Genomic DNA, 25,664 nt, shown 5'->3' on the forward strand with positions numbered 1-25,664 from the left:
AGCGTTGTAGCGGATATAAACTGAAACGGAACTTACTTTCTGGACGTGCTATCGTATAATGAAATTTTATTTTAATAAGATGATTATTTCCAATTTTTTTTTTTTTTTGATTTGATATCAGAACATACATCTCACCTTCCAGCTTGTCAGCGCATAAGCTTCGACATTGACAGTACGACACAGCGTAGCAATGAAAGACGGGAAGGAAGGCCTGGGTATGTTGCTATAGCACACTATTGTGTCTAGAATGTGCAGGCAGCTTTGAATCACTGTATCCGAGGGGCTGTGGCAACACAGGAAGCAAGTGTTCCTGCAGAAAAAGGCAATTTTTCAGAACATATAATCAAAGAAATGATTAAAAAATCATCTGTGAATTATATATATACCATGTAACAAGATGATAAAACCAACATAAAAATAATTGAATGATTATAATCTATGCATGATATAAATTTGATGTTATTTTCTTATGGCTTTAATTGACAGATAGATCCTTTAGGATGTTATTTCTCGCCTAGTATTCAATTTCACTTGTCACTTCCTGTATAGGCTACACTCAAGTTCATAGGTTATTTATTAGGTTGAAACTTAATCATTAAAATTTTTCATTTCTATCACGAAATAAACAAGTTGATATAAGAGACTGATTTCACTCGATTCAGGTAACTTATAATTTTACAATAAAATTTATACTTACGCCATCAGTGTATCTACGACTTCGCCATCAATGTAGGCAGCGTTATACTTCAACACATTATTGAATAGTTCCAGCAAATCTGGAGCTCTGCCCAATTCCACTACGGGCGCTGTCCATTCCAACAGGAACGGACCAATCTCCTCCTCGAAATGGAGAATATCTTTTCCATTTTCTGTGAGGCTTATTAGCAAATCCAACCTGCAACAGATATTTGTTTAGATTTACGAGTATATAAATTATATTCAATTTCAACACTACATGTGTCTCTGCGCCTAACGTATAGCCTCCTCTCAAGTGATATTATCTTCAAAATTCTAACATTAGTTGAATGGGAGGCATTATTCATTCATATGGCAATATCATTGACGATTGTCTTCATTCTACACCAGTAAATTCAGATGAATCTCTTAGGCCTTATCCTTATCAGCGTGTAGAACAATTAGGGCCGTTTTCCGATCTCAGTATATAGTCAAGTTCTGGACTTTAAACAGCTGGAGTGAAAAAATTCGCTTTCCGAAACGGGGCGCAGTCGCAGTCAAAGTCACGTTTAAATTAAATTCGAAAAACTGGAAAATTGAACACAAAATGAAAAAAAGAGAAAATAGTGTAAAGTTTCAGCTATTTTGAATTATCTAGGAATGTTTCATTTCGTCAAGGAGAAACGTTTCCAATAATAGAAATGAGAAAAGAAATATTTATTTTGCTGCAACTATTTACTGCGACTATGCCCCGTTTTGGAAAGCCAATATTCTGACTCCAGCTGTTTAAAGTCTCGAACTTACCTAAATCCCGAGCTCGGAACCCGGCTTAAAACAATTGATTCCGAGCGGAATAAAAACAATTGATAGGTGGGAGATGGGAATGTTGCATGGTCTGTGTTTCTCTTCAGAGTCAGAAGATGTGAAGCATTGTTACAGCGTTTGCAGCGAATCATACTGTAAGATACCATGCAACGAACAACTAGTAACTCCGTTTTCTTGGTTTTGAAAAGATTACAGCCTATCAAAAAACAATTGTTAACATTAATGATAATTATACTTATTACTAATGATAAAATCGAACTTATTTTTAATTGTAATATTTATTGAAAACAGATAATGTTTGCAACTATGGGCAGTTCTTCCCACAAGAGTTGTGCTCCCTGAATTTACGTCAATTGAAGGGCATGAGTTTGAAAACCAGACAAGTGCCACGACCAAGACCAACACAACTGTTTATCACAAAAAAATTCCGAAAAATGTAACTTTACATTCTTGTATTACAGAATCTACCATATCGTAGTACGTTTTCTATCACTATAACCTTTTTTGAACTTTTAATTGATTAACAGGGGGGGCTTCAAAGTTGTTGGCTTCAAACGCATCATGTTTTTCGGCAGGATTTAGAAAGATTAACACATGATTTGAACATTTTAAACTTTTATCTACAAAAGAAATGGAAATTAACCTTATTAATCATGGGATAAACCCATCATTCATCATATTCTGATGCTGAGTTGTCTACATAATTAGACATAGGCCTACCATCTACTCTAATTAGATTTTCATAGAATCCATGGCAGTTTTCTGGCACAAACTCTGCCTTAAAATATTGTATGTCATTGCATTTTTAAAAGAATTGCTTCATCTTAGAGTGGATATGAATTTATTTTATTTATAGAAATTGTACATTTTTCTGTAAGGGTCATGTTTTTGTCAGTTATGTTGTGGACTTCAACAGTACGTCCTTCATAGACAGAACTTCTATATTTGAAAACTATGAATTTACTATCCTTATTATTTATTTGTTTTTTGTATTCGCTAAAACAAATTTAGCTTAACATTTGACTGGAGGTGGTATTTTAGGTATAAAATCTGGATTTCTGTCACTATCATCCATGCTGATATTATTAGATAGATAGATAGATATATTTCTCGATCCATGAAACATCTATAGATGCATGAGATCACGTCAAAATATTAGAACACATACATAATAGAGTACTAGTCAAATTAATATGCCTTTATGGTTTCAATGGTTTTTATAGCATTACAGGTCTAAGCTGGATTCAGGCAGCTCAAAAAACTCGTCAACATGATAGAAGGGGTTAGCGCAGAGCCACGTATGTAGAGTTTTTTTGAACTCTATGGTTCTCATGTCTCTAAACTTGAGGGGTAATTTATTAAATAAACGTCTACCCATTATCAGATGGCTGGACCTTAGCCTTTCCAGACGGACAAAAGGAATGTTGATGTCATGACTATGTCGAGTATTAATCCCATGAACGTTCGATCTACATTGGAGCGTTTTTCTACACTTATGAGTGTGAACAAGGCTACTGAATATATACAGATTCACTACCGTAAGAATGCCAAGCTCAACAAAAACTGGCTTACAGTGGGCTATTCTATCGGCTCTACTCATTATTCTGATAGCTCTCTTCTGCATTATTAATACCTCTCCAATCCTGGTAGCATTACCCCAGAACACCAGACCATACCACAGAACCGACTGGAACAGAGCAAAATATGAAGATTTTACATATTCAAAAGGCAAACATGACATCAAACGCAGTAAGAGGAAGTTCACTCGAGACAACCTATCTAAAACCGTATCAATATGAGGAGCCCAAGACAGATCGTTATCCACCGTCAGTCCAAGAAATCTGGCCTTATTAGAAATCGAGGGGTCGCTCACATATGGTCTTAAACTGAAGACAACTGTCTGTGTCTTGGCTTGGTTCAATAGAAAACCATTAGCTGCAAACCAATCAGAAACCTGTGTCATTGCATTAGTAGCCCCTTCACCAACTGTCAGAATATCACGACCAGTATTTATCAGAGTAGTGTCGTCTGCATAGATATATGTATTGGCATCCACATTATAAGGTAAGTCATTCACAGCTATCAAAAAAAGCAGAGGCCCAAGAATGGAGCCCTGAGGAACTCCACATTCAACACTCACTGTAGGTGACCATTTTCCATGAATCTCAACCGTCTGTTTCCTGTTACAAAGGTAGGAGCAAATCAAATTTAAAGCTGTACCCTGGATGCCGAAGTAATTCAGTTTCTTAATCAGAATCTTGTGACTGACACAATCAAATGCCCGACTCAAGTCACAAAAGGTACCCCAGGCAAAACCCTTCTTCTCAAAGGGTTTTATCCAAATCCATTTCAAAATAAATAATTATAAAGGCAATAAAGATGATTGGAGTGACTTGAGATATTGTAATATTCACTCTGCAAACTTAATCAATGAAGATAATCTAAAGTAACGAACAATCAAAACAACTTGTTTGTGTACATAACCTAGAAAAAGACGGGAAATCAACCTTGATGAGTTTGAAAACGAGACATCTCCAGTACATGTCTGGTTTTCAAACTCATCGGTTTGCTAGCATATTATGATTTAGACAAGTGTAAACGCAATCTAGCGGCAAATCGATTCGGCAGCTTCTGTAGTATGAGAATCAGACAAAACCCCATTTTCTCATAGAATGGCGCTTGTCTGGTTTTCAAACTCAGGCCTTCAATTTGGCCATTTTCAGAAACCAAGATGTGCCTGTGTTTATACTCATAAAAATATTACAAATAACAATCAGAAATATAAGGTAATAGTGATAGAGACACACAAGGTGATAAATCATGTGATTATCCTTGGCTAAATATAGACAATACTTCAAGTTAAAGATTATCTTTGCTTTGGAAATAATAAACGTATACATAGAAAAGCTTTTGAAGGAAACTGGTCATAGTTACCTTGGTTCAATATCTTCAGAGTTTTCATGTTTTTGATGAGATTAAAGAAATGTACTCTGAGCATACCAAGTCGCTCGTACTGGCCATTGACCAGGCAACGGAAGAATGCGAATGCTGTGTGTCTGTGTTCGAGAGCCACATTATCTTGCAAAAGATCTGAAAGAATTGTCCATAGTTTCTCTGCTGCATGCTGCAAAAATATGAAGTTTTAATTCAATTGACATGGGTTGTTTTAAAATATTCATTTACAAAGCCACATATCATAAAATACAATATGATTGAGAAAGAACAACAGGCTCAGCCCAAAACTGTCCCCCTTCCCAATTCTGATAGATAAAAGTTTTCAAAGCAATAAGGTTGAGTGGGCCATTTAAAATTTATGAGTCTTTCCACTGCTTCCGGTATTGTGTGACTTTTGGAAAGACCATGTGGAAAGAATGCCGGCAGAAAGGCTTCCACTACAGATATTGAATCCGGCAGGGGAAAAGATCTATTGGTAGGCCACGGAAGAGATAGCAATAAATACACTACTTGTATATATTATAGCGTAATTTTGTAATTGAAATATAGATATTATTAATAAGCTGTTTGTAAGTCGGAACAGGCATTAACCTAATCCTTGTACGTAAGATGATGATGATGATGATGATGATGAAATTTATGAGTCCAATTTTTACTCCAAACAACATATTGTGTTCTACTTGCCTTACACTCCTGGAGTCTTCAAGACGAAATCTTGAAAAATTTCAAGTCACGTAATACACAATAGATATGATATATCTATAGTAGGCAGTCTAAATTTTTGATAGTTGAACTTGAGTACTTCTGTATATTTTAATGAGTTGAGAAATATATTTCTAATCTTATACATGAATAAAACCAAACTTACATCTTCCAATCGGTATAGCACTACATTATCCATCAATTCTTTTAGAGCTTTCATCCGATGATTCATTGAAGATTCTGGACTCAAATCTTTTATAAGTTCTGGCGTTAGTATAAAGTCTTCTCGATACTTATAATTTGCTGTAAAATATAATGCCGATTTATATAAACAAACTGCTAATGAAATATGACATTTTTCTGATCTGTGAGTGAACATAGCCTCCAGTGAGTGAGTTATTGAAGGGTTTATGAAAGTACAAGGAGTTTTGTCCAAGCAAGTTACAGACAAAAGCTCAAAGAACAATGCAAAAAATTACAAGAGTGAGTCCATATATTTTCTACTTTTGAATGCATATTTCAAAGAATTCTCTATTATCTCAAGACGTGGATGCTATGGAAATAATTTTCAATTAATTCCTACCCTAGACTAGACGTTAAAACTACCTCAAACTTATTTTAAAAAATTAATCCATTAGAGTACTTTTAAAAAATATAAAATGAGCAATTTTAGTTTAATAATTTGATTTTGAAGAGGAAATAAAATAGGGTACTTTTGATGGAGACCTAAAACCAGGACCATCTTAATACCACCAGTATTAATATGGTCCTGCTAAAACCCATTTTTTTTAAATTGAAAAAAATTTATTGAAAAAAGAAAATACAATATTACATAAATAAATCAATACAATTTTAACATTGAATAACCTAAAGGTATTCCTGTATTGGGCATTAACAATATTTTATAATATATAAATAGAAGAAAAAAGAAAATTACACAAACAAGAAATTTAAGAATATTCAAGTTGAACATCAAAAGAAAAGTTTTGAAATGAACTTTTAAAGCAATTTTTTATTGCAAAATTGTTCTGTGCATGCTCAAATACATTTATACATCAAGTATGTGCCCCCTGTGGGTTGGGGGAGCTTTGAGTCGATTATCGTACTCAAGAATGTGTTGAAAACCAGAATTCACCCACAGTATCCATGCTTGTCGTAGGAGGCGACTAAAATGGACCTCAAGGCAACTCCAGAAGTTACCTTGCCTTCAAACCCATGGGATATGCCCCATCAGGCCAGTTTCGGAGGGGCAAAAAGGGAAACCCAAGAGATCAGAGATGGGTGAAGCTCCAGGCACAACTGTGGGTCAAGGGTGACCGGGCTCCCTAGAGGCAACTTGGCCGCTTCTTCCTCAGCGGAAGGACCTACAAAGAAGGCTAGGAGTGGAACTCACGTAGGTCACAAGGACTAATCAGTCTGAAGAGACTGCCAAACACTGGATTTCGACAAGGATTGCAACCAGGTGATGAATGGAATGTTAGTAGGTTTATAGAGAATATCTCCTAGTTCTTGTAAAGGACATAGCACGTAATGGTTTGCCTAACTAACATACTACTAGGGAACATAATAAGCTTCGGTTGACGTGTGGGGTTCAAAGGTTCAAACCTTTGGATCCTTGAATCCGTCCCTTCAAAAACAATAAGGATGTGATTATGTCTGGAAAGACTGAGCATATTTGTCTGTGAGTTTTCATCATTAGCAAAATTCCTCCAAAACATTTTCTAGCCTATAGGTTTTTCAAAATCTTTCTCAAAAGAGCCTACAAGCTGCGGATTTTAAAATCAGAATACCAAATAATATAGGTAGCCTACTTAGTTCTACGATAACCTAAAAACATTATTGTCTACAAGTAGAGAAATGTTACATTATGCATTCCGAATTCTAAGATACCGTATTAATGAAAACAGGTTGTTTTTATAACTTTTAAAATAATAATAAAGTACAAATGTTATCATTAAACAAAAATAAGTTAAGAGAAGAAATTTCCTATCCTAGGGCCCAGGACAATGAAATAGGGCTGGATTGAGATAGAAAATTAATTATTTCAACTGTTATAAATGGTATTATTCAATCAGTTTGAAGCTTACCTCCTCCTTTATTCAATCGGAAAAACTGTTTTAATTTGTCCATTGTTTTACTGTCTTTAGGTTCTTTGGTCCCCATTTTGATGAGGTACTAGTAAACTATCAACTTGAAAGTGAGACGCGTCAATAATCTCATATAAGCTTTTTTAAATTTGAACAAATTACATTACATTTACAGGTCTTAAAGACCTGCCCTGTTTTTATATTCACTTTCTAAACAAAATTATTATCAAAGGACGAATCTATACAGGCCAGCCGATATGCAAATTCCGTCTGTAGAGTTCAAAACAACATGCCAACTAAATCATAACCATCCGATTGCAACGTCAAAATTACAATACAATATTATTCATATTTATTAGCTGATATGAATCAAATTTGAAGAAATAAAATATTTTTTTATTTTGAATTATTATTTTTTATGTTTTGAACTTAGAGGATACCAACTTACAAATTAATGGTTTCTTGGTTCGCTCTAAGTGGCATGCCGACAAGCCTAAGATAGACGACAAACTGAGCCCTATTTTCAAGTGAACATTTTGTTGGGTGCGTCAAACCACAAAAAAGCGAGACGTTTGTTACTTTGTAGCCAAACTATCCATTCAATATCCAGTGATATGGAAATGAATATAATAGTCCAAGCAACATGAATATAACATTCCAGGCAATGAATGCTCAAAAAAGGGTATAGAGGAAAATATTTGGAAGACAATTTTTACCCCACAGCTCTGTTGAGGGTAGTAAGGAGGTGAACATATCAAAAGTCCCCACCACTATACCCACCGTTCTAAGGGGGTGGGGATGGTTTAAAGGTACCATTGTTTGGTTTCACTCATAAAACTCAAAAACTATGTATCCTAAGAACTTGACTGTCATACAACAAATAAGAGCTTACATAATTTCCTAAAATATTCATTATACAATTTTTTTATATCTCCTCTAGTTTTCGAGATATCCGCTCTTGAAGGTGTGACATTTAAAAAACCACGTTTGCCACCAATTTTTCATATTAAGATGCTCTTATAACTTTTTAAAAATTCGACGGGAAAAATCCACGCTAATTATGATTATTTGCTCTTGGAGGTGTGTAATATTGTTAAAATAATTAACTAGTATATAGTGTAATATTGTTCTCCTCTTAACTAGTCTTAACAAAGCGTCAAAGTCAAAAATTTTGTCTAAAACATTCCCTCAAAATTCCTTTGTCAATTGGTCTATTGCTCCAGAAATGGGAATCTCAGACTCAATACGGTACTAAAGCTGTTGCAAAAGGTGTAGGGTAACTTGTAAAAGCGTGAAATTATACATTAAATCTAAGAGAATTTAATGCCTCATAAGCTCATAATCAGCATGGATTTTCCCTTTGAATTTTTAAAAAGTTATAAGAGCATAAATAGAAAAAAATGGTGGCAAACGTGTTTTTTTTTTAATTTCACACCTTCAAGAGCGGATATCTCGAAAACTAGAGGAGATATAAAAAAAGTTGTACAATGAATATTGTAGGAAATTATGTAAGCTCTAATTTGTTATGTGACAGTCAAGTCCTTAGTCTACATAGTTTTCGATTTTTATGCGAAACCAAAAAATGGTACCTTTAAACCACCCCCACCCCCTTAGAACAGTGGTTAGGGGTGGGGACGGTTGATATGTTCACCTCCTTACTACCCTCAACAGAACTGCGGAGTCAAAAATTGTCTTCTCAAGTTTTCCCTCTATAACCTTTCCTTGACTGGACAATAAGTCAATTATTATAAACTACCGGTAGCTTGCTAAGTTGGGGTAATCCTTTTCCGAGGCACTGATCTGTTTGTATTGATCACATCCCAGAAAGCTGGCTGGGCGTTCAACTGATAATCAGCCAATTGGAGAGCGCTTCCTGCCTTGCTGACTCGTCTGAAAGACCCTGAATAAACGCTTCATGTGGCTTGGCCCTTATACGTACAGAAGAGTATTGAAATGTAGATCAAACATCAAGATGTGATCGAAATGAGATTTTCGATTTTTTTATCCATCCCCATTATTCATCGAAAAGAAATTAGACCATACTGTAACTTATCATAATAAATATGTATGGAAATGAAAAAAATCTTTATTAGGCAGAGTTGGGACTTTCAACTTCTCTCTACCAATCAACTTCATGTATGATAATCGTCCAAACGTACTACTCATGTACTTGTAACTTGCTTACTCTAAACAATTTTGTCATTAATACGAAATTATGTCACTGAATTTTGCTTCAAATGTAACTGGTGATTGAAATGGAAATAATGCATTCAGGATACAAAAGACTAATAATTGAGGTGGAAGATGTAAAACAGAAGACGTAGTTGCACACAGTAATATAATTTTATTTATTGGTGTTCATTTACATCTTGGAACAGGAATGATATTTCAGAAAAGTATCAAGGGTAGGGTAATCAAAGGTATGCTCTAAGCACATACGGTATTGACAATAACTTGAGAGTCTATTGCCAGACATTTTTCTACACACGGAATGAGATTTGAGGTATGCCTGGTTCATTTAGAAGTTTTTGAAGAAAATATCAAAATCCTCTAGTATAGGTATATGATTGAAACCTAATTTACCACAATTCATTTTATATGAAATTATACCTATTTTGAAGAATTTTTAGATAAACTTCAAAGCTTCTTTTGTATAGTTAAGGTATACTTTTAAAAGTTAAAAAATTCATCACATTGATACAGTGCTTGAAAACTAACTAAAATTGTCTAGAATCACGGATGTTTTAAATTCCATTCTACTACCGAAAGCTTAGTAATAAATCCATAAGAGCAGATAGAAGGACTTTATATATAAAAACTCAAAAAATACTATATGAATTAAATTTAATTGTACTATGAACACAACTAAAAAAAGAACCAAGAACTCATAAAAACTTTTGTGTACAATCTGAGCATTACACAATACTTACACCCTTAAAACTTAGAATAAAATGATATTTTTATCTTCAAGATATTGTTCTTACAAGATAATTTGTTCCTAATATGGAAATGGATGAATGGGAAACTTATAGAACAACGTTTGTGAAAAAAGATCATTTGAAATTTAGTTGATTAATCATTTATCAATACCCTGAATCACAGTAGAGTATCAAAAAGCTATTGAAAGTGCCACTGCATATACAGGTGCCCAGTAACACGTAATTGAATTCCATTTAAATAGAATTTATAAATATATAAGAATAGACTCAAGCAGATAGCTTTCAGCTTAGTTTCAGCTTAGACCAAATTTAATTAGAAAAGATTTACTAGACAGTAATGCTTCTACCGGAATGTGATTTAATAACTCAACACTAAACTCATCATAATGAGAAAATTGAGAGAAGCCACCCATTCAAACATTTTCCCTGTTGCCACTGACAATGATTTCTTTAGTACTAGTTCACAAAACTAATTACTCATTGGTTCACAAAAGCAAAAAGCTATACAGTTAAAATTGGATAGAATGAGTCATACATTTTTAATATCATTTAACAATCTATAGTATTTAGCTCTGAATTTGATGTGATGTGATTAAAAAGCATTATTACCTTATTTTTCACCATGAATATCTATATAAATAAAATCATCTTGATTCAGAAGGATAGCCTTCAAGTCATGCAAGGTAGTTGAAAATAATTCTAAATGTTTATTAAATTAAAATATCTTGAAACTTCAAGTTTCATATATCAATTAAAAGATTAAAATTTTAAAATGTTAAAAACACTAGTAAAATATAACTTATGAACGTTTCATACTCTCTGGCGATCAAGACCGTTGTACTAATGAAGCTAAAAATGATTTTTAAGGCTGGTCGTTGATTAATTGTTTATGATTCTATCCTACTAAACCAACATCGATATTGCTTTCAAGATCACCACTTCATATTAAAATATTACATTAATTACCCAGGAAATGATTTTAATATTATTTAGCTTTTAAATAGTGTACAATAGTGTAAAGAGTGATAGTGCTTTAGACTTCAACTTAGTTTAACAATAATATATGTTTCATTGGAATTAATACATGAAAGTAAACCGAGTAGTCAAAAAATAGTTCACCAAGTAATAAAATTCTATGTTTTTTTGCTGTGTATGACGGTAGTAGCTCAGCATCAAGGAACCCAAAAATAGCACAACATATCTATCTAACTGTTTTATTACATCTTTGATATTGCTACTAATCTATTTATAATCACCTAACTCACATTCAATAAATTAAGAGACAAACAAATTAAACCCATACATTGATAACCTCTTATTAAAATTCTACCAATATCAAAACAAAAAAACTCATTGATATCAAAATCTATTGAGATCCTATAGTAGGTATATAGCAACGACACAATTAATTCGAACACTGAAATGAATTCAATTTAATTGATGTACCCAGTTTGAAGTGAAGGCGTTACTTAAATTATCAATTAGTATTTGGAGCCACACGTTGAAATGTCTATAGCATGCATTGTCTAACCTAACCTAGTGACATAGGTTTGAGTGTTTATCATCTGGTGATTTCGCTGAAGTTGGTGTGACCGGTTTCGTTGGCGTGGGTGGTGGCAGCTCGGGAGCCGGACAGTTTCACATCGCAGTCGCGACACAGCAGTGTGAACTTATTAACATCCGTGTACTGTCTACTCGACTTGGCTTCAATCGCTAACTGTTCAGCTTCTTGCAGAATGCGGTCGTCGTTTCTTGGAAATATCGTCTGGATAGAGCTGTTGTGCTGCAAACAAAATGAAAAACAAAACATTAAAACACGAAAATGTACTGAACAAGAAGTTAAGAGCTGTAGTTGGAAACTTTCCTGTGACGAAATATTGAATGTTTTGTGAATAGATTGATTATTTGATTGATAGTCCATATCTATTAGTCTACTAGAAATTCAATTTTTTTTCTTCAACCGCGAAGTTTCATGGAGAGTTGGGGCTCAAGTCACCATGACAAATAGAATTGTCGAAATAAATTGTTCGTCTACAATGGCGAAGGATCACGGTGACTTGGGTCCAAGACCCCATGACAAATTAGTTCTAGATTTCTAGAATATTATTTAATTACTTAATATCATGCACTACATGCATGCAGTTTTATGCGCTTTATTTCCAGCAGTACTTGAAATAACACTAGAGCCCTGCTTTCCAATCAAGTTTAGCTCTGTTGGGCAAAAAAGAATAAAATTGCTTCTTAAAGGATTCTAAGAAAGATAACAAAAAGGATTGGAATATTCCTATTCTTGTATTCGTATAATTTCGGGTGATACTCACATGAGCCCGTAGTCTGTACGAGAATGTTTATAGAATTTGATTAACCGTGGATCTATGTAGGTGGGTTCCAAACCATTGAGTGGAAAGTAATTGATGCTCAATTATTGATGTATTGCGGGGCTGCCTCGAGTGGTCACTAGATATTCGGGAGTATCGAATACTTGACACTTAATTCAAGAAACTACATATCACTTCATGATGTAATTCAACCGATTATTACAAAATCACAGGATATTATTGTCAATAAGTTACTGCTCCAAGTCAAAAAAGCATTGAAACTATAATTTTAATAAGTGAGCTATGATATTCATTAGCTCCCAATGGATTCAGAACATCACATACAAAAGAGTAAATACAGCCGTTGAAAAAACATGATGGTCTGAAATGAATACTGTGTGATAATGAAAAGGATGATGATTCTTTGAATGAAAATATGAGAAGCACCTAAGAGAATAAGAAAAAATTATGATCTAATGAGCTGATTTCAATGCTATAACAACTAATCTTACTATAATTAAGTATAGAAATATTGCAATGTTCAAACAATAAATGTTTTATCTAGCCTACTTTGTATAGTATTTTGAGAATTTGTATTTTTCAGTTTTTTAATCACATTATATTTTGTTTTTGTATTTTTTCCTGTGTGAAAGTATATTTGAATGTGAATAAATCATACTGGACTAATATTCTATGGTTAACTTTATATTTCATATATCCTTAATTTATTTTTATAGAGCTACTCATTAATTTATAGGGCTTTATAGAACTAATTTCATAAGGCTAATAGTGTTTTAATGAAATAACTAGATTCTTTCGACAATAACATTTGAAGGGTACTAGTTAATCCCACTTAGCACGTCCTAATGTAAATAGAAAAGTAATAAAGACTGATATAGGCTACTCACGTCAAGGGTCTCCATGTACAAGGGATCGTAATGTATTCCATCAAAAATGAGAAAAGCTCTATGATCGTAGTTTTGGTCTTCACCGAAGCGATTAATAATGGCGTTGACAGTATCGACGACAGCAATTTCGATGCCGTAGAACTTTGACAACACTGCCAGTTCAATTGCACCACCCCACGAGTCTGGCTTCAGAATCCAGTTGCAGTAATCGCGGTTCGGTTTGCCCAAAATGGCCTCTGAATAGTTTTCCGGATCGTCAGCTACCGATTTGGCAATGATTTCTCGCATAAAACTTGCACCCTCAGTATCGACTTTACCTGTAAAATGGAAGAAACAAATGAGTTTTTGCAACAAAAATTCACAAAAAATCATAGCTTCTTACAAAGAATAAAATTTGAGGGGATTCAGATGACTATAATCTGGCAACACTCTGCTAGATTAACTTATAGTGATGATAATATTAAGTTTTTATGTTTGTAGTTTTTAAAGATCAAGTTTCAGTTTTAATTTCGTTCACTTATTGGTCGTAATTCAGTATCTTCTTTTATTCATTTAAGAAGTTGCATGGGCCTATTTGAATTTTAGCAGTAGCCAATTTCGTGTAGAAAGATAATGAAATATTGTAAAATCAAGCAAATATTTTATTTGATTAAATTTTGGAGTTACAATATGAGAGTAATTGCACTTAAGTACTATGGAACAAAGCCTCAACATCCAAAGTGCCCAGTGATGAAAAATTCCCGGGAATTTAAGATCGAGGAAATATTCCCAGGGAATTCAAGGGAAATATTCCCAAAAATCGTAAATTCCCGGGAATTTATGGGAACTTTAGGAAATGTATGATTTCTTTCATAAAAAATGACCGAAAAATATGTTTTTTTGTTACACATGGTCTCAATCACCTGTTATACAACAGATTTATGTAAGAAATATAAGGATGAATAACTTATAAATTGTAGTAAGTTCAAAGAAAACAGTAATTTCATAAACAGTTCATAAACAGAAAGGAGAAATGAGCAGTCAATAAATCATTCAATTGCACCACTATTATTATACTACTTTCATGTCTTACAAGTTGAATAAGAATCGGTTAGCACGGATTTTTCAATGAATCCTTAAAAAGTTATAAGGCCAAAAAGATGAAAAAATCGGAGTCGGAAGGGTTTTTCTCAAAATGTGATACCTTAGAGAGCTCATAACTAGAAACTATGAGAGATATGGAAAAATGTTGGAAATGAATCTTTTGGATAATTTTTGAGCTTTAATATTATGATTGTGTTCGACAAAAATTTCCGAAAGGCGCATATTGTTCGAGATATATGCAAAAAGCATAATATGGCACTTTCAAACCATCCCCACCACCTTAGCACAAGGGGTAGGAGTGAGGACTTTTGATATGTTCACCCCCTTACTACCCTTAAAAGAGCTACGGGGTCAAAAATTGTGTTCCAAATTTCCCCTCTATAATCTTACATTGGCTGGACTATACGAGTAAAAAGACAGTGAGTGAGAAAGCAAAAACAGGCTCAAAGAATGATGATTTATTGATTATATTGATGTAAAATAAGAGTGGGATTGATCAATTTCAATTATTTTTAGAACAATTTTATAAATTCCCTCAAGTTCCCATAAATTCCCAAAATTTCTTTGCCTTGGAAATATTCCCGGAGATATTGCCGAATCATAAGTTCCTTCCCACTGGGAATATTCCCGATCCACATCACTAAAACTGCCTAATAAAATCTCTTTGAAGATCTATTTTAGTGTTGAAAAAACGGACCGATAATTTTCTACGAAAGTGTTTTTAGAATCAATGTATGATTCACTAGATGTTCACGAATTAAGGTCTATTCAACACAGAAGAAGAAGTTTCTGTGGAAGTTATAGGTTATCTCAACCATTTTTTTTTTCATTTTAATCTCCCGTCAACCGGTTGAACATTCATTTCCGTTAACTATTTTTATAAGGTTATTATTGTTACCGAGTGAAGTAGCATAATTTGAATTTTTGTGAAGGACATATTTTTTGCTGAGGATTATGCCCACATGAGCTCAAGGCTTGTGCGTGGGTAATGAGAAGGCTAATGATTATGAGAGATTAGTGAACCTACAGCTTGAGGTGGGTTCCAAATTACCGGGAGCCATGTTCAAACTAATAAATGATATTTAAAGGAGTTCGGCTCTTAGAGTGGTCATCCTTACAACGCGAGTGGCAGGGGAATGAAGTTCAAATTTATCTTATCAATGGCTTATCAGCGCGACATTAAAACCAAACCGCCTCCCACTTTTCCCACATTTATTCATTATATGAATGTAATAGATATACTACTCAAAAAAGAAGAAACAGGTGATTGCCCAAAACTTCTATACATTGAGAAAAACGAGTCAGTAAGGGGGAATATTCAAGCAAAGTTTCAGGCAAACATGCACATAAAGCACCATCATGAAAATCAATAGCAAGATAGCAACTATTGATGCCCAGTATATTGTTGAGGGAACAATGTCTCACGCTATTGTGAGGTATTAAGTCAATATTCAGGACTATCACAAATCAACAAGAGCATCGACATAAATAATTCATTCACGCTGATCAATACTGTTATCGATTAACTGAAGTCTTTATTACCAGATATATTTCTCACCTGTTCCAATACCGATAACACTCATCTATATCTAAGTAAGATTGAACAATATATGAGTCCAATGTCCAGCCGATTACTTGGATTTAAATTGAATAAGATTTGTAAGAAGCATAATAATTTATTAGTTTATTCAAGATAATAAAGAATATTGATTCTAAAGTTTTAAAATGAATGACCCAAATTAAACATGAAAAAAAAATAATCCCACCAGATAGATGAGTTTGGAAAACCTTCAAGACAAACTAAGTAAGTTAAGACTGTATTGTAAAAATAATTTGAAGGAATTACGAGGATTGTCTCAGATTGTCTCAGATAGGGTGAGGATGGTGCATTTTCTTTGGTCCATAGCTAACCTTATATCATCAGTGACACGAAGCAGAGCTGTCTCAGTTGAATGGAATTTTCTAAAGCCTGATTGAAAGTTATGAAGCTTACTATTGTTGTCTAGAGATTTTACAACTTGAGCATGAATGAGTCTTTCTAGCACTTTGGACAATGCAGGTAAAATACTGATTGGTCTAAAATCCTCAACTTTATTGGGTGATGGAACTTTATTTAGAGGGCGAACCAGAGCAAACTTCCAGTTTTCAGGGAAAATGCCTTTTTCAACAAGTCACTTGAAGAAGGCATTTTCCCTGAAAACTGGAAGTTTGCTCTGGTTCGCCCTCTAAATAAAGTTCCATCAAATAAAAATAAATAAATAAATAATTTTATTCATGGAGGCAACAGGTAAAAACCCATTTTGCCTCCTTCACACATTACAATCATACACTATACAATCCAAAAATGTATTTTAAGAATTAAGTATGAAGAAATGTTAAAAAACAAGAAATGTAATGTAAGTGAAATAATAAGAAATGGAAATTTAATGAATCAAAAATACTAACAAAAGTATGTCAAATGAATGAGAATGAAATTAAATATAAGATTTTAACAATTTTAGAAAACTTGAAATCAATAATTACTGTATTCAATTAATCAATAAATTATCAATAAACTACAATAAATTAATCAATAGGCTTGAAAAATAATTATTCAATTGATCAATAACTATCAATAAATCACAACAAATAAATCAATATTTATAATGAGAAAATTGCAAAGGTAATTAATTAAACCCTGAACTTTAAAACTTAATAAAGTCTGTTGATTCAAGTTTAGCCTACGATGAAAAGAAAAATAGAATGTCTGTGAATCACTACCACATAAAATTAATGAAAGATCACCCAATAAAGTTGAGGATTTTAGACCAATCAGTATTTTACCTGCATTGTCCAAAGTGCTAGAAAGACTCATTCATGCTCAAGTTGTAAAATTTCTAGACAACAATAGTAAGCTTCATAACTTTCAATCAGGCTTTAGAAAATTCCATTCAACTGAGACAGCTCTGCTTCGTGTCACTGATGATATAGGGTTAGCTATGGACCAAAGAAAATGCACCATCCTCACCCTATTTGATTTTTCTAAAGCATTCGATACTGTTGATCATACAGTCCTTCTGAATAAGTTGGCTATTCTTGGTTTCAGTCACAACTCGTTAGTTTGGTTTAAATCCTATCTATTAGGTAGGAAACAATGTGTATCTGTCGGTGACAAAAAGTCAACTTGGAAAAACGTTATGCATGGAGTACCACAAGGTTCAATTTTAGGCCCTCTCCTCTTCACTTTGTATGCTAATGACCTTTCTTCCATTATCAAATTCTCCAGTTTCCATACTTATGCAGACGACCTTCAAATCTATTTAAGCTGTCCCATAACAAAAATCAATGAAACAGTTGGAATAATGAATCAGGATATCAATTCGATAGTGGAATGGACAAAGAAAAATGGCCTTAAGCTTAATCCCATCAAAACACAACCCATTATAATTGGATATTCTCGTCTTATAAACAATATTGACCTTGAATCGATTCACAAAATTAGTGTAGACGGTAATGACATTCCTTACTGTAGCTCAGTTAAAAATTTAGGCATTATTATGAATAATACTCTTGACTGGTCAGAACAAGTGAACAAAACTTGTAAAAAGGTATTCTCAGCCATGCATGCATTGAAGAAAATGCACGATATCCTCCCTAGAAACATTAAATTATTATTGGTTCAATCTCTCATCTTCCCACATTTAATGTATTGTAATTCTGTTCTTAACGATATGCAAGTCACTCTGAATGATAAACTACAGCGTTGCCAAAATTATTGTCTACGTTTCGTCTACTCTCTCCAACGCCATGATCATATCACCCCAGCCCACATTGCTAGTTCAACATTGAAGCTTCCCGATCAGAGGCTTTTTCGAATAGTCAAGCTTGTTAGAGATATCTTGAAATACGGTAATCCGAACTATTTTAAAGATGATTTCAAATTTGTCTCTGAAGGTAGGAGGATAGATGCTTCACATACTAGAACCGGAGAAAGTACTTTAAGGATACCCAATCATCGAACTACTATTTTCACAAAATCCTTCTTAGTCAGTGCCTGTCGTGCATGGAATACACTTCCTGTTTCTATCAGGTCTATCGAGAGCCGAGCGAGCTTCAACCTGACTTTAAAAAAACATATTTTGGAACAAATGATTGAAACTGTCCGGCCCTAGAACGATCACATGACAACCATCCCTCACCAATTCCACCAATATAAACCTTTAAACCATGTTATAGAACGAATTATATATATATATATTATATAAACTCATGTTATTTCAATTATCCACTGCATACTGCTGTATATTACTGAAATTTGATAACCCTGATCTACTTTCAGCCTAGCCTACTTCATTTTATTAATCAATTATTTGATCTTATCTACCTATATAATTATTTCACTTTATCAATATTTCCATTTAATAAATAAATCCTTAGTTTAAATAACAAAATAAACGTTTTGGTAGAGAGTTAGTGGGGAGGATATTTTTAATATTCTTCCCAAAGAATGGACTTTGATACTTTGATATGTCCAAAGCTCCGCCAATTTATGTAGATGCATAACAATATGATTATTATCTATAGTTATTATATTACAGATTGCTTTTTCATATCATATACAGTTCAATAGTTATTTTCTTAGTCTATATTATGTAAATTCATCTATAATTTTTCTGTATTGTAAGCTATTGTATATAAGTGTATAAGCCAGTATATATTGTAATCTACATAAATAAAGTACTCAATCAATCAATCAATCAATTCAAGTAACACTATTGTTTTATTATAAAAAATGATGTACGCCTATCTTAATCCTAATAATGTTACATATTACATAATTATTATTCATTAAAATAGCATTTTCAACAATTAAGGCCAAACATAAAGTGTAATTCATTTTGTAATTATTTCTCAATGCATTCTGCTATTTTAAAACTCTCGTATACCACAAATAGAAAGCAGATAAATCTGAAATGTGAGCACATTTCATGCTCATATAAGTAGAATCACAATAATTTAGAGCTGAAGAGACAGCCTATTTTTTTTTTTCAATGACGCCCACAGGCTTTTTGCTAGTGTGTGAGCATTTAGGAAATTAGTTGGTGATTTGATGATAGCCTATGATCAAACGTCCATGCCACCAGCGAGATTAAAACCCACAAACCACGCGGTGCTAGAAGACTGAAGTTTTATCGCTCCTCACCACTAGATCAACACGGCAGGCAGAGCATTTCCAGTTACAAGAAATTACAATATTCTCATCTAATACAAAAATCATTTGAGCTCATCATATCGTGTTTGGATACTTATTTCAATCAAATAAATGTATTACACAAAGCCAAGTAAGTGCTTATAAACGCATTTAACATGAAAATAGGTCAAGGTAATAAATCAAAAAGTAACTTATGAAGAGAAGGGCTAGAAGATTTCTTGACTTGAATGCAATTAATATTAAATATAATGTAAAAATGAACTTTGAAAGTAGAGTAATAACATAGAATATACAGGGGAGCACAGTGCACAGTCAAAATTTGTGAGAAAAACACAAGTTTGTTTAGCATCAGCAGAAGACGAGTGATAACAAAAAAGCTAAGCCGAATTGCTAGCAAAAAAGTTCAATAAATGAATGCCTAGATGAAACTTTTTAATTTTATGGAAATATAACTTACATTATGTAACTGAGAATCAGGTCACATTCAACTCACCTCCTAGAACAAACCCTACACTAGTGAATAAGCACGAGTTGTCAGCTGGAACAACTCTCTTCATTAGAATTCCAGTTGCTTCTGATTGGAGATCATCAATATGTCTTCTACTTTCGTAAAATAAATCACCATCCGAGGAAGTGCTTTCCTTTTTCTCAACAATTAAAGTATCGCCAGATTTAAGACCACAATCTTCCAATGTTTTCTCATTTGAGGTTAGGTCTAGAGGAGTAGGTGGATAACCAAACAGAACATGCAAATCAGTTGTAGGAATCTTAGTAACAGATGACAGAAGAGCTTTGAGTTCAGCTATTGTATTCAAAGATGTCAAAGTGCTGATAACAATTTGTCCATCTTTAGTCTTCAATTTCAAACTTAATGCTGCCATTTTTAAAAACAAGTAGCCTAATTATTTGTTTTGAAATGTTCAAAAATCACTTTGGAAATGATGCCTTCCTGTTAAACTGCTGATTTTGATCTGTCAAAGTCGTGTATAACACCTTTATAAATAATGATTCTTATTCTTAATTACAAGTCACAACCAAATGAATCCAACCATATTATTATTATATAAGTAACACTATTTTATGAAGCAAGACTGAAATACAAGACGACACAAGACAAGCACAAGGAGAAAGATGTTTTTTCAGCTGTCACTGTTGTCAGTGCTACCAACATGAAAATATCATTGAAATATCAAAGATAATCATTGACATCTCGAATAAACTCATGAAGTATTGAAATAGAGAAGTCATGAATTGAGGATGAGCAAAATTCTATGAATTAAAATACTCAGTTCCACTGTGATCATTCGCAAAAAAACTTCTGGTGATAACAAAGATTTTGATCTTGGCGCTCATTCACCCACCAGCTGATTTATTTTTTGACATTAGCAAATAGCGATACATAAACATAACCTAAAATATTTTTGTAATTCTCAAAATGTTAGCTAATCTTAATACTCTAAAGATTTTTTAAAAAGCAACAATACCAATATTGTTATAGTTTGTTGAATTTATTAATTTGAATAGAAATAATGTAAAATACATCTTGGAATTTTTTTAAGGAAGTGCAATGAGACCGGTACATTAGAGTTTGAAGTGGAGTGTATTCACTCGTAAAAAACGTTATTCTGCTCTGTACGAGTTCTAAATTCTCAACGTAGGTATTTTGAGAGAATTTGCTGGGCTCAAGTTTACTCAAAAATGTCTCGAAGCAGCCACGGTGAACCTAGAAGGTTCCTAGTACCTAGAAGGTACTTTATCAACAACCTACCTGACTATGCTGCTAATACTGATGTTATTATTGATAAAGAAAAAATGAAAGATCAGATTTTACAGATAATCTCAAATATTGTGGGCAAAGAACCGCCTTCTGCTAAGCACGCCGACGGAGGTCTTTACGTTGGAATTGGTGGCATTGGTTACATGTTCTTTCATCTAAGTCAGAATAAAGCTTTTCAACATGAGAAAGAACAATTTATTGCCAAAGGTCTGGAATATATTCGAGAAGCAGAAAGGTATTACAGCAATAAGTCATCTAGAGACCCAGGAAATACGGTTGGTTTTCTTCTGGGAGCTGCAGGTTGTCATGCAGTATCTGCCGTGCTAAATCATTGTGCTGGTAAGACTCACTAATTCTATTTTCTCAATGTTCATTTGTTCATTGACCGAATGATGTGAAGTCCAAAGTTCAAGATGACGGTTTTCTTATTTATGTTTATATGTATTTATATAGGGCTTAGTTTTTATGAATGTTAATATGTTCTGCATCTACGGCAAAACGTGACAATAGATTTCTATGAAATTTGACAGGTATATAATGTTTCTTTTTGAATTGCGCGTCGACGTATACCTACATAAGGTTTCTTGAAATTTTGCATGTACAAGTATAATATGAAAGGGAAAGTAATTTCCTCCATAGTATAATATTAACTGTGAAAAGCAGACTATAGAATCATTTATAATCAGCAGTCGAGTATATTTAATATTCAAGTTTGGAATCGCAATTCAAAAAGGAACATATCTACCTGTGAAATTTCATAAAAATCGATTGATGCGTTTCACTGTAAATGTGGAACAGATAAACATAGCCTACATAGATTCTTAGAAACATTGAGAGAAATACAAAACCGTCTACTTGAATCAATCAAGACTCGCTCGGTCAATGATAAGCATTTTTGATATACCACCCCTGCAACCCAATCGTTATTTTTGATCAGCCATTGAACGTTTTCACACCGACATCTCTCCGACACGACATGACAAAATTTACTATGATGAACAGTATTAGAGGAGGCTGTGGCTTATAACTGCGCGAGGTCTACTGCTCACAGAACTACTAGTATAAAATATATGTATAATGCTGACTCCATTTATTATACTTCTATTAATTCCAATTCAATTTTATTAAGCCAAAACACTTTACAACTAATCTTTCCCTACTAACAGAATCTGTTTGATCCTCTAAACTTCACATTAACTTCGAAACCAAGTTTCATTGAAAAATCTGTCCTCTCATCTATGGAATTGACAACTTAAGTTCAATAACTAAAATTAGTAGGAGTTGTATACAAAAGTATTTTTTTCTCGAATTATCACAAGAACAAAAGAACTTGCAAAGGAAAGGTAGAATTCAAGAATGTAAGTTGATTCAAATGAAGAGCTAATCTCAAGTCTCAACTACCGTACATATTCAACTTAATTTTAGAGATTTAAGAACTTATATAGAACATATTCCATTATCAGTGCTTCAGAATCTTTGTTCCACTGTTTCACAGGTCAAGAAGAAGTCAGCAGAAGCAATAGCGAACAATACAGCGCAGCAATGAACTTATGTGTACCGGTCAACTTTCTACCGTACGGAGGAGATGAATTGCTCGTTGGAAGAGCTGGGGTCATAAATGGAGCAATATGGATGGAGAGTGTTCTGGGACAAAAAAATATTCCGACTGACCTCCTCGTGAAAGTTTGCAAATCGACGTTCGATTCCGGCCAGCTTTACGCCAAAAGACGTTGTCCTCAGTTCGCACTCATGTATTCCTATCACCAGACTGAATATCTAGGTGAGTTACGGTTAGATATTATGAGTTCACTTATCAATTTACATTTGTAAACTAAGGGCCGGCTTCCAAGCTTGGGATTTAGCTAAGTTCTTGGAGTGGCCGTAGTCGAGTGGATTAGATGCTGGCTTTGTAATCCAAAGGCTCGGGTTCGAATCCCAGCCCGGGCAAGATATTTTTCTCGGGCCACTCTCGTGTTTCGGATGGACACGTTAAGCCGTCGGTCCCGGCTGTCTGAAAAGCAGTTGTTAGATCATGTCAGAGGCCCTGAAATTGATCAGTTGCGACCTGAAAACTCTGACACCAGACCTGAGCCAGCCAGGTCACACGATATTATTATTAGCCAAGTTCCAGACTTGAAACAGCTGGAATCAGCAAATTGGCTTTCCGAAACGGGACGTAGTCGTAGTCCACGTTTTAATTTAATTTCGAAAAACTAGAAAATTGAACACAAAATAGAATAAAAAAAATAGTGAAACGTTTCAGCTATTTTTAATTATTTATGAATGTTCCATTTCGCCAAGGAAAACCGTTTCCAATTATAGAAATCTATATATATATATATATATATATATATATATATATATATATATATATACAGAGTGATTCATAATTATGGTAAAATATTTTAATACGTGATAGTAGAGGTAAAAATAAGAAAAAAAGTTCATATAAACATATATCCATAAACGCTTCATTAGCGAGCTATACAGGGTGAAAGATTTCGCCCGGAATTCAGTTCCTCTGGTGAAATACACCGATGCTGAATTGTTTGGGGACTAGTTTTTGAAAAACTTATGCTGGATTCATATGGAAAAATATCTTAAAAATTGAATAAAACTAGTCTGGAAGCTGTAGTGTGAGTAGTTTTTGAGAAAAAAGTTGAAATATGCAAAAAATTTAAGTAGAAAAACACAGACTTCTACGTTTGATGCCCAATAACTTTCTTTAATGACCAGTAAACAAATATTTTTTCGCAATAAAAATTGTAGAGAATTTAATTCTGAAAAGAATGATGTAAGCTGTGTAAACTAAATCTGAATAGAAGTTGAATAAAATGTATTCTTATGTAGTACATTACACCATAAAAATTTGCTGTTTTATGAGGAGAGAACTAATAACTCATAGGTTGTAGCTGATTGCAAATAAAACATGGATTTTAATAACAGCTGTTTTAAAACAGCTGATTTATTATGTTTTAAATAAGAAAATATTCAAATGAAATTATCAGCTGAAAATTATTTTCAGAAATACTTTAGCTCACTGTTGAACAAAAAAAAAGACAAACTATAAGTTAGGCCTACTGTAACCGCGCTGTGTTTTTTGTTTAATCTATTAACCAGTTATTTGTAACCATTCCACTTTGCTTTCGTGTTGAGTGTTAACTTTTTAAAAAATGGCAGGTAATCTTAGACATTATTCATACTCCGAATTAGCTGACATGCATTTAATGTATGGAGTGGGACACTACTGTAATAGTACTGAAGCAAGACGTTTGTATCAAGAAAAACTTTCCTAACCGAATATGTCCAAGTTCAAGGTTTTTTGCCACTATTCATCAACGTCTGTCTGAAACATATTCTTTGATATCCAAAGAGCACATTTATGCAGTCAGACCCCGATCTACTATGACTGTTGAGTTAGAAGAACAAGTTCTTAATGAAATTTATGAACATCCAGAGAAGAGCACAAGAGAATTGTCAGTGCAGTTTAATTTCAATCAATCTATTATTTGGAGGATACTAAAATAGCAGAAATTACATCCATACCACCTCCAGAAAGTTCATACTCTATTGCCACGAGACTGTATTCCCCGTGCTAGTATTTGCCAATGGGTTTTAGTGAAAATTGTTTACCCAAACTTTTTAACAACCGTTTTATTTACCGACGAGACACACTTTACAAGAACTGCTATCGTTAACGTCCACAACCAACATATTTGGGCAGCTGAGAATCCTCATGCCATCAATCCTAATCTTTCACAACATCAGTTTTCAGTAAACATTTGGGCAGGAATCATAGGAGATCATCTACTTCTGTTTGAGCTTCCTCCCAGGCTTAATGGCATAATCTAACTAGTCTTTTGGTATAAGTTTAATGTCATTTAGATATGCTACTTTCATATAAGAAAAACTTTTCATAAAAAACCGAATATTTTATTTGAATTCAGCTACAACCTATGAGTTATTAGTTCTCTCCTCATAAAACAGCAAATTTTTATGGTGTAATGTACTACATAAGAATACATTTTATTCAACTTTTATTTGAATTTAGTTTACACAGCTTACATAATTCTTTTCAGAATTAATTCTCTACAATTTTTATTGCGAAAAAATATTTGTTTACTGGTCATTAAAGAAGTTATTGGGCATCAAACGTAGAAGTCTGTGTTTTCCTACTTAAATTTTTTGCATATTTCAACTTTTT

The 25,664-nt window shown here is 33.5% G+C and overlaps 3 protein-coding genes across 3 annotated transcripts in view; 1 reads left to right on the forward strand and 2 right to left on the reverse strand.

The window, feature by feature from the left end:
* LOC111055061 (tuberin) overlaps nucleotides 1–7,521 on the reverse strand; it is a 40,731-nt gene extending 33,210 nt beyond the window's left edge. Inside the window, 6 exon segments of the mRNA XM_039435071.1 lie at nucleotides 136–310; nucleotides 698–895; nucleotides 4,435–4,466; nucleotides 4,469–4,624; nucleotides 5,324–5,460; nucleotides 7,245–7,521. Of these exon segments, the coding sequence (XP_039291005.1) occupies nucleotides 136–310; nucleotides 698–895; nucleotides 4,435–4,466; nucleotides 4,469–4,624; nucleotides 5,324–5,460; nucleotides 7,245–7,320 (774 nt within the window). The 5' untranslated portion in view covers nucleotides 7,321–7,521.
* Nucleotides 7,522–9,568: 2,047 nt separating this feature from the next.
* LOC111055053 (ubiquitin thioesterase OTU1) lies at nucleotides 9,569–20,838 on the reverse strand. Its single transcript, XM_022342218.2, has 3 exons — nucleotides 20,177–20,838; nucleotides 13,410–13,726; nucleotides 9,569–11,966 (listed from the first exon to the last, which is right to left on the reverse strand). Exons 1-3 carry the CDS (start codon nucleotides 20,562–20,564, stop codon nucleotides 11,745–11,747), a joined length of 927 nt encoding a protein of 308 aa, XP_022197910.2. The 5' UTR covers nucleotides 20,565–20,838; the 3' UTR covers nucleotides 9,569–11,744.
* LOC111050459 (lanC-like protein 3) overlaps nucleotides 20,585–25,664 on the forward strand; it is a 14,305-nt gene continuing 9,225 nt past the window's right edge. The window contains exons 1-2 of the mRNA XM_039433961.1: nucleotides 20,585–21,799; nucleotides 22,956–23,240. Of these exons, the coding sequence (XP_039289895.1) occupies nucleotides 21,382–21,799; nucleotides 22,956–23,240 (703 nt within the window). The 5' untranslated portion in view covers nucleotides 20,585–21,381. The remainder of the gene's footprint in view (nucleotides 21,800–22,955; nucleotides 23,241–25,664) is intronic.

Source organism: Nilaparvata lugens, chromosome 8 (genome assembly GCF_014356525.2).
Source record: "Nilaparvata lugens isolate BPH chromosome 8, ASM1435652v1, whole genome shotgun sequence".
NCBI lineage: Eukaryota > Metazoa > Arthropoda > Insecta > Hemiptera > Delphacidae > Nilaparvata > Nilaparvata lugens.

What these genes read in the sequence shown, in the direction of transcription:
- LOC111055053 (XM_022342218.2), bottom strand. Translation starts at nt 20,564, where the DNA reads ATGGCAGCATTAAGTTTGAAATTGAAGACTAAAGATGGACAAATTGTT. An exon ending in TGTAGGGTTTGTTCTAGGAG is followed by an intron (nt 13,727 to 20,176) that starts GTGAGTTGAATG and finishes TCCATTTTACAG; the next exon opens with GTAAAGTCGATACTGAGGGT. An exon ending in TGTACATGGAGACCCTTGAC is followed by an intron (nt 11,967 to 13,409) that starts GTGAGTAGCCTA and finishes TTTTGTTTGCAG; the next exon opens with CACAACAGCTCTATCCAGAC.